This window comes from Sceloporus undulatus, chromosome 6, assembly GCF_019175285.1.
Source record: "Sceloporus undulatus isolate JIND9_A2432 ecotype Alabama chromosome 6, SceUnd_v1.1, whole genome shotgun sequence".
NCBI lineage: Eukaryota > Metazoa > Chordata > Lepidosauria > Squamata > Phrynosomatidae > Sceloporus > Sceloporus undulatus.
In genome coordinates, this window is record NC_056527.1 from 169,421,475 (window position 1) to 169,434,185 (window position 12,711).

At 44.4% G+C, this 12,711-nt stretch overlaps 2 protein-coding genes across 5 annotated transcripts in view; one reads left to right on the plus strand and one right to left on the minus strand.

Annotated features, from left to right (window-relative positions):
• The window catches only part of ADAMTS7 (ADAM metallopeptidase with thrombospondin type 1 motif 7), a 36,093-nt gene extending 32,367 nt beyond the window's left edge, over positions 1-3,726 (plus strand). For 3 of the 4 annotated variants that reach the window (XM_042472690.1, XM_042472692.1, XM_042472691.1), the window contains exon 24: positions 1,518-3,726. In XM_042472690.1, the coding sequence (XP_042328624.1) occupies positions 1,518-1,684 (167 nt within the window). In that variant the 3' untranslated portion in view covers positions 1,685-3,726. The remainder of the gene's footprint in view (positions 1-1,517) is intronic. The other variant, XR_006104490.1, reaches the window with a different exon arrangement.
• A 2,614-nt stretch (positions 3,727-6,340) lies between these two features.
• Positions 6,341-12,674, minus strand: CIAO2A (cytosolic iron-sulfur assembly component 2A). Its single transcript, XM_042472698.1, has 4 exons — positions 12,455-12,674; positions 10,665-10,829; positions 10,073-10,122; positions 6,341-8,285 (listed from the first exon to the last, which is right to left on the minus strand). The coding sequence occupies exons 1-4, from the start codon at positions 12,582-12,584 to the stop codon at positions 8,169-8,171; spliced, it is 462 nt and encodes a 153-aa protein (XP_042328632.1). The 5' UTR covers positions 12,585-12,674; the 3' UTR covers positions 6,341-8,168.
• Between the last annotated feature and the right edge of the window lie 37 nt (positions 12,675-12,711).

Genomic DNA, 12,711 nt, shown 5'->3' on the forward strand with positions numbered 1-12,711 from the left:
GGTGAGGCTAGCCAGGGGTGCAAAATAGGACAAATGGGTGCAGCAAGTGCTTACAGCAGAGAAGAAGGTGCACTTCCCAAAAGGTTTGTGTTCTAGTTGCTGAAGCACCCGAAAACAAATGTGCTTCATCTTCTACATAACATCTCTTCAGATATTGCTCCTCCTGCCCCATCCTGTTTCTTTGGTGGCTGATTAAGAGTGGGACTCTGCCAGGAAAAAGGCTGGTGGGAGGCAAGTGGAAAGAACTTGGCCCCAAAGCTCTTGGACGGCTCCAGGACTGTAGTATTTCCAAGTTGCAGTAAGTCAGGGCTCATTCCAAGGTACAACCTTTCCTCTCCAGAGAAATCCTTATGGAAACATTTGAATGCCATGTGAAATCCATCTCTTTCTCTGTCTCTGTAGTGAGAGGAACAAAGTGGATTTGGTGTTGAAAGCAAAATCTGAGGGAGCCACCTGAAAGTCCAGGGAAGATTTTAATCTTAGCAAGGTCACCATTGCCCCAGCCTCTCTTTCTGTTGACCCATGACTTGGAGGGGAGGACAATAACCCTGTTTCTTTTTGTCTTTGCCTCTTTCACCTATTCCTCCTCATCCAGGGTATAAATATTTTATATAAATTCATGTACTAAACCTACATCAGCAGATGGCAAGGCCTTGTATTTTTGCAGTAACAGAGCTGATATCTCCATTTACCTTTTTCTGCTGAATCAGGGGCTGGAAAATCCTCTACTAACGTTCTGATGTATATTTAAACTCAAAACACAACGGTTTTTGTACTGCATTTTCAAGGTTGACCTGCAGCCCATTTTTATGTTTTTATATAAGCCAAGGATCTTGCTGTTCAAAACCCCAAAGCGTTTACTTGGACTCTGGAGAAAAACAAACTTCCTGGTGTGGGTTTTGTGAACATAATGAAAAAGTTCAGTCTGGCAGAGAGGTGGCAGGCCAAAGGTTTAGAGGTCTTAACCTTTGGCCCTGGAAAGATTTGGGAATGCTTATCTCTCACTGATTTTTTTCAAAGTGGGGGCATTCTGAATGCTTTTTCTCAATGGGGATCAGCTAAGCCTTCCTGAGGGAAGGGGCAGCTCTGGGGCCAGAATGCTCCAGGCTGCCCCCATGGTATTCTGGCCTGAGCAGATGCCACCTGTGAGTCCACGATGGAAACTTGGTAAGCCCACCTTTATGTCAGTTCTGTGGATTTCGTGGGAGTCTTCCAGTTGGCATTTAAGCATTGGTCCTGCTCTGATGGGACCACTGCCTCAGCCTTCTTGCCCTGTCTGCCATGGTTTCTGGTCCTGTCTTCTGGCACAGAATTCAGGAGACAAAAATTCAGAGAGGAAAAGGGTGTTTAAAAGGAAGGGAGGAAAAAAAACCAGTCTGGTAATAGGTCAGGAATATAAAGCATGTGGGCTGGAGGAATAAAGGGGAAAGGAGCAGAAAAAAGTGTTGAGGGTTCAGAAGGACTAGGGCAAGAGTCCGGCCTCATTGATGGCTTTGTGTCCTTCTTTTCCTGACCAGGTTTTGTCTGTGAGCGCGACCGGCTCTCCTTCAGCTTCTGCCAGACCCTGAGGCTTCTGGGCAGGTGCCACCTGCCCACCGTCAGCGCCCAGTGCTGCCAGACCTGCCACCAACACGATGCCCAGGGTCACCGGGAGCGCGGGGAGCAGCGTGCCTCCCGGAAGTGAAGGCTGCCTCTCCCCATTTGTGAGGATCAAGTGCCTCAGAGGAGGACGCCTCCCTCCGGCACGTTGCCTGGGGCCCTTCCTCTGGTTCAGGATCCTGCATGGTGCTCTTATGCGCACAGGCATTTTCTTGTTCAGTTTGGTGCTCTGCTGGGGCCCTCCTCATCCTCTCCTCAGACTGCCGACATGAAGCCTCCTGCACCTGGAAATGCACAGCCCAAGAAGGTCGCCCCAGTGGTCTCCTGCATCCAGGGGTGCCGGCATACCTTGCATTTGAACAGGGAAACAGCCCTCCCGGGGAGAGCAACGCTTCTGAGGCCATCTCAGAAGGGTCTTTGGTGCTATTACGCATTTGCCTCCATTCAGGTTTCACTTGGTGTTGGCGGGCCAGCACAAAACTCTTTTGACTGTTGTTTTTTTTAAAAACATTATTTTTATACTTTACACGGTTGAGCATCTAGCATTCTGGAGGGGGTACATTTGATCATGTAAGTTGCATTGACTGCGTGGAGCAAGGTTTTTTCCTTATCTTTGTCGATACAGCTCAACTGAACCTTTCTCCACTTCAAATTTGCTGAGAGAGTTCCTCTGGTTGTTGTTGGACTGCAGCTCCAATGGCAGGGAGTGTTAGCAAGCTATCCCATGAATCCTCTACATGCAATTTATATGCTTACAAGACATAACCTAGTAAATGAGCATTTGCTAGTTAATCAAACAGGCTTCTATCAGTCATATTTCTAACACAATTCCAGCTAGGCTGTGCAAAGACAAGTTCATGTTGTTGAAACAAGAGAAGAGTGTTGCGCTTGGGAATGGCTGGCCAACTCTCCCTTTGCAGAGCAGGGTAGTCTCTCCCTTGCCCTTTCCAGAACAAGAGACAAAGAGTATTTAAAGATTAGAGAGAAGTCGGGTTGGTCAGTGTCTGGTCCTTGGAGGGTGCCTTGAGATGTAATTTAGCTCAGAAACATGGTCTGTGGGGCAACATCCCATCCTAGTGAGTGGCAGCTGGAGAGTCATTTGAGACAAAGGCTGTATTGCAACATCCATTAACATCTCTGTGCAATCAATAAACCATCACTGGATTGTGGCTGTGGCTTCATTTCACTTTGAAGCTGGTTGAGCTGGGACCCAAGTGGTGGATCAGGATGCCAGAACTGTTACATTGGCTGTGACTGATGGGAGTTGTCATCCAATAACATCCAGAGGCTCATGCGTTCCCTACATCCTGGCTACAGTGGGACCAATACTGTGTTCTTGAAGCTGGTTTGGTTTTGACCGGAGGAGCAAACTTCTCTGCCTTGTCTGTGATTTCTTTTTCTAATTATGTCCTTATGGTCTCTGAGGGTGAATGCTCTCTGCCCTGAAGGCCACCAATGTTGTTCACGCTGTCCAAGTCTAACAGCAGCCACATCTTCTTTTCTCCCTATCTCAGGAAATGTTTCTTAACCTTGAATCTGCATTTCCTACACTTGTCATCCATATTAATATCTCCACTAGCAGGAGGCCTCTGTCTAGTTTTCCTTTCTACCATTTTTTGATTTCTAGTGTACATTGATGGTGAGGGAGCAGCTCAAAGGATCTTGCTGTGTTTTGGGCTCTACAAATTGTGTAGTTCAGCTTTATTATTACATGTATTCTTTGTCTGAGTCTCAAAAGCTAGGCCATGGTCCTTCTGTGGGGGAACTCTGTGAAATTCTACAGATGTGCAACTTACATTCTCTTGAAATCTTTTAAAATGAGTATCAATGCATGACAGATAAAGCTGTTTTTCAGGAGGGAAACCAAGAAACACCAGAGCAAGATATTCACTGGTTGTCTCTCTGCCCTAGGCGGGAGACCATTTGAAGGCACATGCGTCCATACATGTCTTTATGTATCACCTATGGAATATCTTTAACTATTAACCACAGACGTGAAAGAATTCAAATACCCCCTCCTCCTTTTGGGAAGGAATACAATGGAAGAACCTGGTTATAATTTTGATTTTTTTAAAAGAGATGACTATAGCTCTCAAGTGTGTTAAATTAAATTATCACAAAGAAAGAGCTGTGCCCTTTGTGATGTGTTTATGTGTGTGTGTATTTTACTCCACCGAATTCCTGCTTCCTCTTATGGCAAAGTCTGATAGTGATGTGCATCTCTTAGCACAATGGCAATCCACAGAAGGCATGTGTTTGCATGTGTTAAATGCAAATGCAAGGGTCCCTATGCCACTGCCTCTCTGCTCTGTTCTCTTCCTAAGCAGTAGAGATGCAGGGGATCTGCCCCATGGCATTCTGAGGAAGAAAGCCAGTTTAGGAGGTGCAAAATGATCTTCCAAAAGAGCAAACAGCTGCATTTGCAGGATTTCCTTACACTGGTGGGCAGAAACAAGGGCCTGAATGAATCTTCTTCTTATTCCCAGCTAGGGAAGACATACTGAATCCATGAGATTAACCTACAGGTTGTCCCAGCATTTAACAATCGGTGCAGTAGTTGAGACTCACCAGCAGGATTCTGACTAAACATTTGGGGTTTCCTGTCACAAAAGTACATTTTGAAACAACCATACTGTGACTACTATTTTTCAAACTGTTCAATTCCTCCTCTTAGCCAAGCAAAATATATCAAAGGCCTCTAACACAGCATGGCGGGTTTCATTCATCCTTGCCGAAAGGTCCACAGCAACCAGGTTGAATCACAGCTCCTGCTAAATAACGGGGAGATGTTTGTTGCCCAACAATCTTGGGCAGTCCAGCAGATTCTACTGGCAGCAAGACCCCCGAAATGAATTAAATCTGCAGAAAAGCACATTCTCTCTCCCTTCATACACAAACGCTTCTGTGCCTCTTCCGTCGCCAGAGAATTTGACAGTTGATTGTATTCCTTCCTGGCTCAGCACGTGGCTGGAAAAAGTGGCACCATCTTTTACTCTTGTGAGATTGTTCTCCCAAAAAAATCTGTTTCCTGTAAACACTGACTCACTTCTGGTCACTATAGTAACTGACAATCCATTTTGTTTTCCTTGGCCATCAGGTTCTTATTAGCCTCTCAGAACAAAAGCCGCTACAGCAAACAAGGCAATCATCCCTCTGCCCGCTTTGGGAGCAGGCACCCTTTTTTGCTTTAAAATGCAAAGAAACTTTGGCATGAGAAAGTGCTGACTCAAAATCCCTATCCTGGAGAGATTTTCTTGGGCCAGCTGAAAGGAACATAATATCATTCTGGCTTGAAAAGCTCATCAGCCAAGCCTGGCCAGCTGCCTGGAGTGGCTGGGAGAATGCAAGGAGGGCATGGATACTGCAGGTTACAACTGCAAATAACAACAACCAAGGCTGGAATCCTGTTGCTGTCATAGACCTGTGTTCGCCATCACTGGTTTAGCCGCAATTCACTTTCAGATTTCAGCTCCCACTGGGGGGGGGGGTTGCGCCTTCAAGTCACCTGTTGACTTATGGCAATCGCATGAACTTGAGAGAGTTTTCTTAATCAAGGAATATTCAGAGATGGTTTTGCCCATTTCTTCCTTTGAAACAGAGCCTTCAGCACCTGGTATTCCTTGGTGGTCTTCCATCCAATTTACAAGCCTGAAGCGGCTGGGAAAATGCAAGGAGGGCATGGATTCCATAGGTTACAAATGCAAATAACAACCACCGAGGCTGGAATCCTGTTGCTGTCATAGACCTGTGTAAGTTTCTTACCATGTCTGGTTGCACTTTTTGACCGACCATTGTGCAATGAATACATTTAGTTCACCGTTGGGTCAGCCGAGTTTCCCCAGAGTCTCCACAACTCATGGGCCTCAGGCCTTCTCTTAGTCCCAAGCAGAGCAAAACCAGAGCAGTCTCGCCATTCAAACATGAGTGCTGCCACACAACTCCTGGTCCAGCCATCTGGGAACAAGATGTAATTTCTATCAGAGAGGCTGCATTATATAAAGCATTTTTTAGAACTACCTTTCTTAACAGGCCCAGTCCTTCCCCACATTTCTGCCTCTAGTGATTGTCATATGGAGTTCCAGTGCAAAAATATACTCCCAAAAATGCATATCTGAGCTTGTTGCACATCATGTTGGTTCGAAGAAGCTCAAAGGAGCTTCTGCCTGTTGTTCCAGTTTTTCTTTAAAATCCTAAACTACAAAGACAGAAAGGGCGTCCTAAGACAAGAATGAAACCCAGATGCTTGTCATATGGAGGAAATTGCTTTCACAGCAATGGCAACGGCTGGTTAAGCGAAACAACAACTGCAACAACAATGTGCTCTCCTAGCAAGCACCATCGGCCAGAGCTTCCCTTTGGGGCATGCAGCTTCCGTGTGAAGGAAACCCCTCCAGCAGATGTTTCCAGCTGGGATGTGTGTCTGTAAAGCCTCCGCTGGGCCGGAAATGAAGCTCTGGGCTCTCCGAGGAACCCCCATGGACTCCATCTATTCAGTGTGAGAAGGAGCGATGTGTGCAAACTATGTGCTTTAATGCTCTGCCCGATGCTCCTTTGGATGCATTGGCCAGGGATAAAAGTTAGGCCCTGCTCATTTGTAACCAGGAAATATCAGTTTATGTATAGATTTAGGAAGGAACTGAAAGATTCCTTGCAGTAGGCTTTGCATTACTTGTTTTTATCCATTTTGGATTTTTATGTACAGTGTTGAGGTTGCTTACAATAACCGACAATAACAAATATGACCAGTAACCAGAGTATATTTATTTGTACTTAGAAACTGCTTAGACAATTTAAAGTGCTCTACAAAAATAACAAATACATACAATAAACACAGTGGACAAAATTAAAACTCAGTATTTATGTTGTCAGGAGAAGATGGAAAGCAGGGAAGTTCTGTCCATTCTCCACTTGGCTGGTTAAAAGGCACTGGACTAAATCCATCAAATGCACAATCTCAGACACTTCAGATGCGCTTCAGCCCACAAAAGCTTATGACAAATAAAATCCGTTGTTGTTTTTAACTTGGCATATTAAGAGGACGCTGGCAAAATTGGGCTTTTAAAAGCATTGTTTGTTTAACATTGGTAACAGCATGCTTCATACTGGCTAAAAGCAAAGGAAGTCCTGCCATGAACTATCACTAGTGATTATGGTACGCTGCATTCTCATGAAAGTTGTGTCAAGTATCTCTCTTGAAAGAAAACCTCTGCTTCCCTTCGTATCCGGAAACATCTGATCCTTTTCACTAATGAGAGCAGTTCAGAAAGAGCTCCACAGCCACCTCCTGGACAAGCCTGAGCAAAACATGCGCAATTACAGCGTTTGGTAGCCAATGCCTGCCGCCTTCATCCGGCGAATGATCTCTTGAAAATGAACTATTTAAAGTGCATTTTCTTGAAAACTTTAAGAGTCACAGGAAGGAAGAAGCAAGGATCCCTATTCAAATCACACCAACACAATGCTTTGTCCATGAAATTCTAACACAATTCCTACAGACATTGATAACTCTGTTGTCTTACTGCCTTCATATGCCATCTTCTGACAGTTCATGATCATCCACCATAATAACGACTTGACTGGAAGATAGCATCCGTTTTTGAGAGCCAGTGTAGTGCAGAGGCTTGAGTGTTGGGCTACAACTCGGGAGATTGGGGTTCGGTTCCTGCTCAACCATGGCAACCCTCTGGGTGATCATGGGGCAAGTCACACACTCTCAGTTCCAGAAGAGCCCATGATAAGTTATCCTTGGGTCTCCATGAGTCGGAAGACACATAACAACAACAACAACAACAACAATCTTAGGCATTACCTACCAATACGATTCGTTTCAGTTAAAATGTGAAGTCTGTATTCTTTTTCACTGGCTATGTTCCACTGTGACTTACTGTGTGCAAAGGTACAAACCTGAACAATCAATCTAATACCCCAAATCAGATTATTGCCAGAATTCTGTTTTGTCTAGTGGCTTATCTCATTCTGCAATGGATGTCCTTTCTTGCATCTGGCATTGGCGCTGGGGAGAGGAATGGCCGAAGGATTCCAGTTATGAAAATGCAAAAGGATGATCTAGGGCTCAGTGTGATTTACCCTTTAGATTGCAGCCGTAATGTGAGATATGCCTCACCTTCATTGAGACAGATCTAAAACATACTGTCCTTAATCTGCTTCCAGTTATATTAATTTTAATAACATTGAAGAAAAGTCTGCGTTCAAGAAATCATTGTGTTTTATTCATCTTTTGTACTGCTGCTACTCAAGTACTTTCCACAGGAAGAACGAAGTGAAAAAATTAAGTCATCATCAGACTTTTAAAACTGCAATGTATTTAACATGAGGTGACAAAAGAATTAGCCAATGATCCTTTCATAAAATCAATTTTCAATAAGGAGTTTATGGTTCACCTAAGATTGAGCCACACACTGCTCACTCTTTTTACAATTACATAATTTTTATAAAATGATTATTTAAAAATAGGCAGAGGTATAAAAGATTCTTCCGTTTTAAATGCAAGGCCTCCATCTTTTTTACAAAGGCATTGACACCCGTGCGCCAGGTAAGTAAGTCCCATGTCAATGGAGATCCCGGCAGCTAGTCAGGTTCCAGAACACACTGCTCCACAATCTCCCGCAAGTTAGGATTCTCCATGGCAGCTGCCACCCTCTCTTTATCGTTGATTTGCTTGTTGACTACAGGACAGTGGGGAGAAACCCAAGATGGCCTTTATTAATACTAAAAGACATTTGTCTGAGTGCCCCTGAAGACTCTAGCTTGCAAACAAAAGCTGTTGCGGCTGCTGTGGTTGTTACACATCCTATTGAGATTAGTCATTAAGGCACCACAGTTGGTTCCATTTCCCACAGTCTAATATCTGTCATCGGCAAATTTCCCCTAATGCAGAATAATCAGAGAAGGCCTAATGCTTCTTTGTCATCACGCTGTGACACAATACAGTGCTAAGAGTGCAAATGATAGCTGCAACAGGTAAGAATGCAGAAGGCAGTGTCTTCCCACAGGCTCGCTTATGTGCTCCCTTCCTCCTTGATATCACTTCCAACTTGGTGTAAAAGGCTGTGCCTGGGAAGCCTGCCTGCCTGCCTCCCATAGAGCACACCTTTAAATCAGGCTTAGCAGGAAAACTGCCTCCCATGCAGCGACATGGAGCCCTTCCCATCCAGCAATGGGAAAGGTGAAAGGCTCCTGGTCTAGCCCCTTAGTAACCATTTTTGAAATGACCCAGTGCTCTCTTTTCCTTTGGGCTCACCTGAATACACCAAGAGAACAAAACAGTGACAACCACCACTCTGCTGTCCGCACCAACACAGCGCAAAACATTTTGAAAACTCGCACCACAGGTTTCTCAACCTCTGCTTTCAGAGGTCAGAAATTAGTGGGCCATTTTCCAAGACTGCTTTTGGAAACAGCGCTAGCCTGGTGGCTGACCTAACGTCTTCCTGTCCTCAAGATACCACAAGTCCACATGCGCAGGGGATGCATGGGCTGGTGGGCTCCTCAAGAATGAAGCCTGCTCACATTGGCACCTGGCACTGCCCCACATGGAGAAAGCCACCTAGTCAGATTCCTGACACACCAATCTCAACTTCGCATGGGAGAATAATCCGAAGACATACTTACTGTCCTCCTCGGTGGAGTGTGCCCCCTCAGATATGAAGATTTCCAGCTAAATGAGACAGAAAAGTGTTCCCTTGGAGATAGTTTGTTCCCATATCACAACAATGAGTCTAAACAGAATACACACCATTGTATAGATGGCTCCACCTAACAGCTAAAGCCCTATTTGGGTGGCCAACAAACACATATGCTCCACATCAGAGGGGGAGACAGTCCAACTCTGCCACTTCCATCCATGCCTTCTTCCTCATGCGTCTGAAGAGGAGAGCCTGCCCTCTCTGTGAAGGTTCCCCATGCAAGCCACAGCGCTTGGTTCTTCCACATTCTAGCTCACAGGGATAAAGCAGGCTCTCCCTTCCAGACCCATCATTTGCACATGGAAAAGTGAGCAAGAAGAGAGGGTTAGCATACTCCATTCCTCCCAGGCGGAGCCTCCGCACATGCTTACCCAGACACTTGAGCACATGTTACGCCTCAAATGCGGTCACAACATGGAGGTTCTTGCCATTTCTCTCTTCTCACAGACATTTTGGGCTGGGAACATTCTATGGATGCTGCCCCTTGAATCCTGGCAATTTTTGTGAATCTGTCAAAGTAGCCCAATTGAAAAGAGTGTCCTAGGAAAGTAAAGCTTGGCTCTGGCTTTCACGGCCTCCTTCAGTGCCACGTTTTGCACAAAAACAACAGGCACGGTGCCTGATCTTCCCCATTCCCCCCGTTAGAAGAAAAACTCCCATCTGGGGAATGGGATCTACCTTCATGACTCGTAAACCCCTCGCTTACAGATGGCCTTCTGGAATTCAGTATACGGTATGTTTCTGATGAAAGAAAGGACATGACATACCTTGTGTTTGAAAGGCAAACATCTCTGGAGCTTGATCCGCAAACACAGACCTGCATTTCAACAAGAGCAACAACAAAATCAGTTTTCTTTCCATACAAACACGCCACCCCAAGCCTCTTTTCCCTGTATACTAGCTGCCTTAAGTCCCTGTACTGGGAGGAAGGTGGTATATAAATAAACAGGATAGGAATAATAATAATATACTGGCCTTGAAGGCTATATCGCACAAGGCTGTGCTACCCGTTTACTCAGTAACTTCCATGGTGTTAAATGGAACTTCTGTTGTAACTTCCAAGGCAGGGGCTCTTCCCGTAAGTGAAAAAGGGCAGAACAGCTTTGGGGATTAAGGCACCACCTGAACCTCAGGACAAGCACTTCAATCTGTGAGGGCCTGTTCCCTAAGACAATTATGGCACATTGGCACTGTGGCAGGTTCTGACTTTAACATCAGATGAGAAATGTTCCTCAAATGCTTCAGGGTACTGTTACTTGCATTTCCAAAACCTGAGACTGTAAAGCTGGCAAGTCAAAAAAGCCAGCCAAGGAAAATGCACCGCTACCCCCCACATCTTTGTGTATGCAAAGCTCTTACCAATGAGAGTAGCCAAAGAGCAATGAGGTACTGTTGGTGTAAACCTGATCGTCACTAAATATTCATCTTCCCTGGTTTCATGCACTTCAACACAGCTTTCGGTCACCACCTCTAGTTCTTCTAAAGTGTTGGGCTTTTCTGGATCCCGGATTGTTCGGATTATATCTGAATAGAAGCAAACACACCGCAAACAATGAATTATGGGGGAAAGGTTCAGGGTGCAGCTGCAAAACCACTTTCCCTCTAGCTTTTGGGGGGAACCAGAGAAGAAGCGGAGTCTATAGATATTCTCCTTACACAAAGCGGAAAGGCCAGGATATCAATGTTTTCATTGTGGAGACGCTCACTGACTTCTGCGGTGGTTGCACAACGCTGCTTTGTTAGCGAACTGTGATGTTGTACAACCAAGGGGCACATGCACATTGTGCAACCATGCGCAACGCAAGCAGTGCATACTCAGTCAGCTTCTGCCACCTTCAACTGAATGCTGATTTCCATGTTGGACCAACAGGATTTGGGTGACCTTAGGAGAGCCACCCTACTGCTAATGTTTTCAGCTTCACTGCGGAAATAATCCAGTTTGAAACCGCTTTAACTGCCCTGGCTCAGTGCTAAGGAATCCTGGGAACTGTAGTTTATAATAATGGCACCAGAGCTCTCTCTCAGAGAGAAGGCTGAAATGCCTCACAAAACTACACCTCCCAGCATTCCCTAGCATTGAGCCAGGACAACTGAAGTGGTCTCAAACCGGATTATTCCTGCAGTGTGTGTTTTGGACCAACTTCTACGCTGCAGAATTAATCCAGTTCGACGCTACTTTAAATGTCATGCTATGAAATTGTGGGACTTGCCACAACAAAACCACAATAATAATAACAACAACAATAATAATAATTTCTACCCTGCCTCTCCAACAAGATCCAACAAATCCCAGGATTCCATAGCACTGAGCCATGACAGCTGAAGTAGTATCAAAGTGCACTAATTATACAGTATAGACAGTCGCAAGGAGGGTGCTATTGAACCGGTAGAAGGTTGTTGTTGTTGTTATTATATAAAAATAAATATAATAAAATAATACATTATAAAATAATAATATAAATAATAAAATAATAATATAATAAAATAAATTTAAAATAATAAAATAATAAATATAAATATAAAAATTATAAAATTATAAAATAATAGACATAATAAAATAAAATAAAAATAAAATAAAAAATATGAAATAATAAATATAAATATAATAAAATATATAATCATAAATATAATAATAATAAATATAAAAATAAAAAGATAAAATAATAAAATAATAATATAATATAATAATAAAATAAATATAAAATAATACATATAAAATTATAAAATTATGAAAATATGAAATAATAAATATAAATATAATAAATAATAAAATATAATAATAAAATGTAAAAATAAATATAAAAATAAAAATAATAAACTATTGACTTGTATGCCGCCTCTCCTTTCTTGAAGATCAAGTCAGATTAAGATAAATGGCATCAGCAAATAGCAAAGCATTTCCTTCCTCTCCCTCCCTCCCTTGTACATTTAACAATAAAGCAATTATTACTATTATTATTATTCCCCCAATGTATCCTAGTCCCAACAACAACCCCGCGAGGCAGGGCAGGGCCCATAAAGAGCGAAGGAATGGGGAAACAACACTGCGCTTTACTGTCGTTTCCCCTTCGCTGTGGAGGAGCCCCCTCCACAACCGCCGCCCGCCCTCCAAACTCGGCCTAGGCCTCCTCGCCTGAGGCGGCACTGACCGTAGACTTCGAGGGCCCGCTCCTGGTCCATGGCTCTGCTCCTGGGTCCGGCCTTCTCCTTGTCCTTGTCCTCGTCATGGCCGTCTCCTCGGCCAGCCAGCGCCCGCCACAGCAGCCCCAGAGAGAGCATGATCCCGCGGCCCCTGGAGCGCCCTCGGCTCCTCCATCTAGCTGCCGTGCCCCTCTCTCTCTCTCTCTTTCTCAAGGAGACTACGACTCCCGGCGTCCCCCGCGCCCCGCCCAGCCTTGAGCGCCGC

What these genes read in the sequence shown, in the direction of transcription:
- CIAO2A (XM_042472698.1), bottom strand. Translation starts at nt 12,584, where the DNA reads ATGCTCTCTCTGGGGCTGCTGTGGCGGGCGCTGGCTGGCCGAGGAGAC. An exon ending in GCGGGCCCTCGAAGTCTACG is followed by an intron (nt 10,830 to 12,454) that starts GTCAGTGCCGCC and finishes GCTTCTATTCAG; the next exon opens with ATATAATCCGAACAATCCGG. An exon ending in GTTTGCCTTTCAAACACAAG is followed by an intron (nt 8,286 to 10,072) that starts GTATGTCATGTC and finishes ACTGTCCTGTAG; the next exon opens with TCAACAAGCAAATCAACGAT.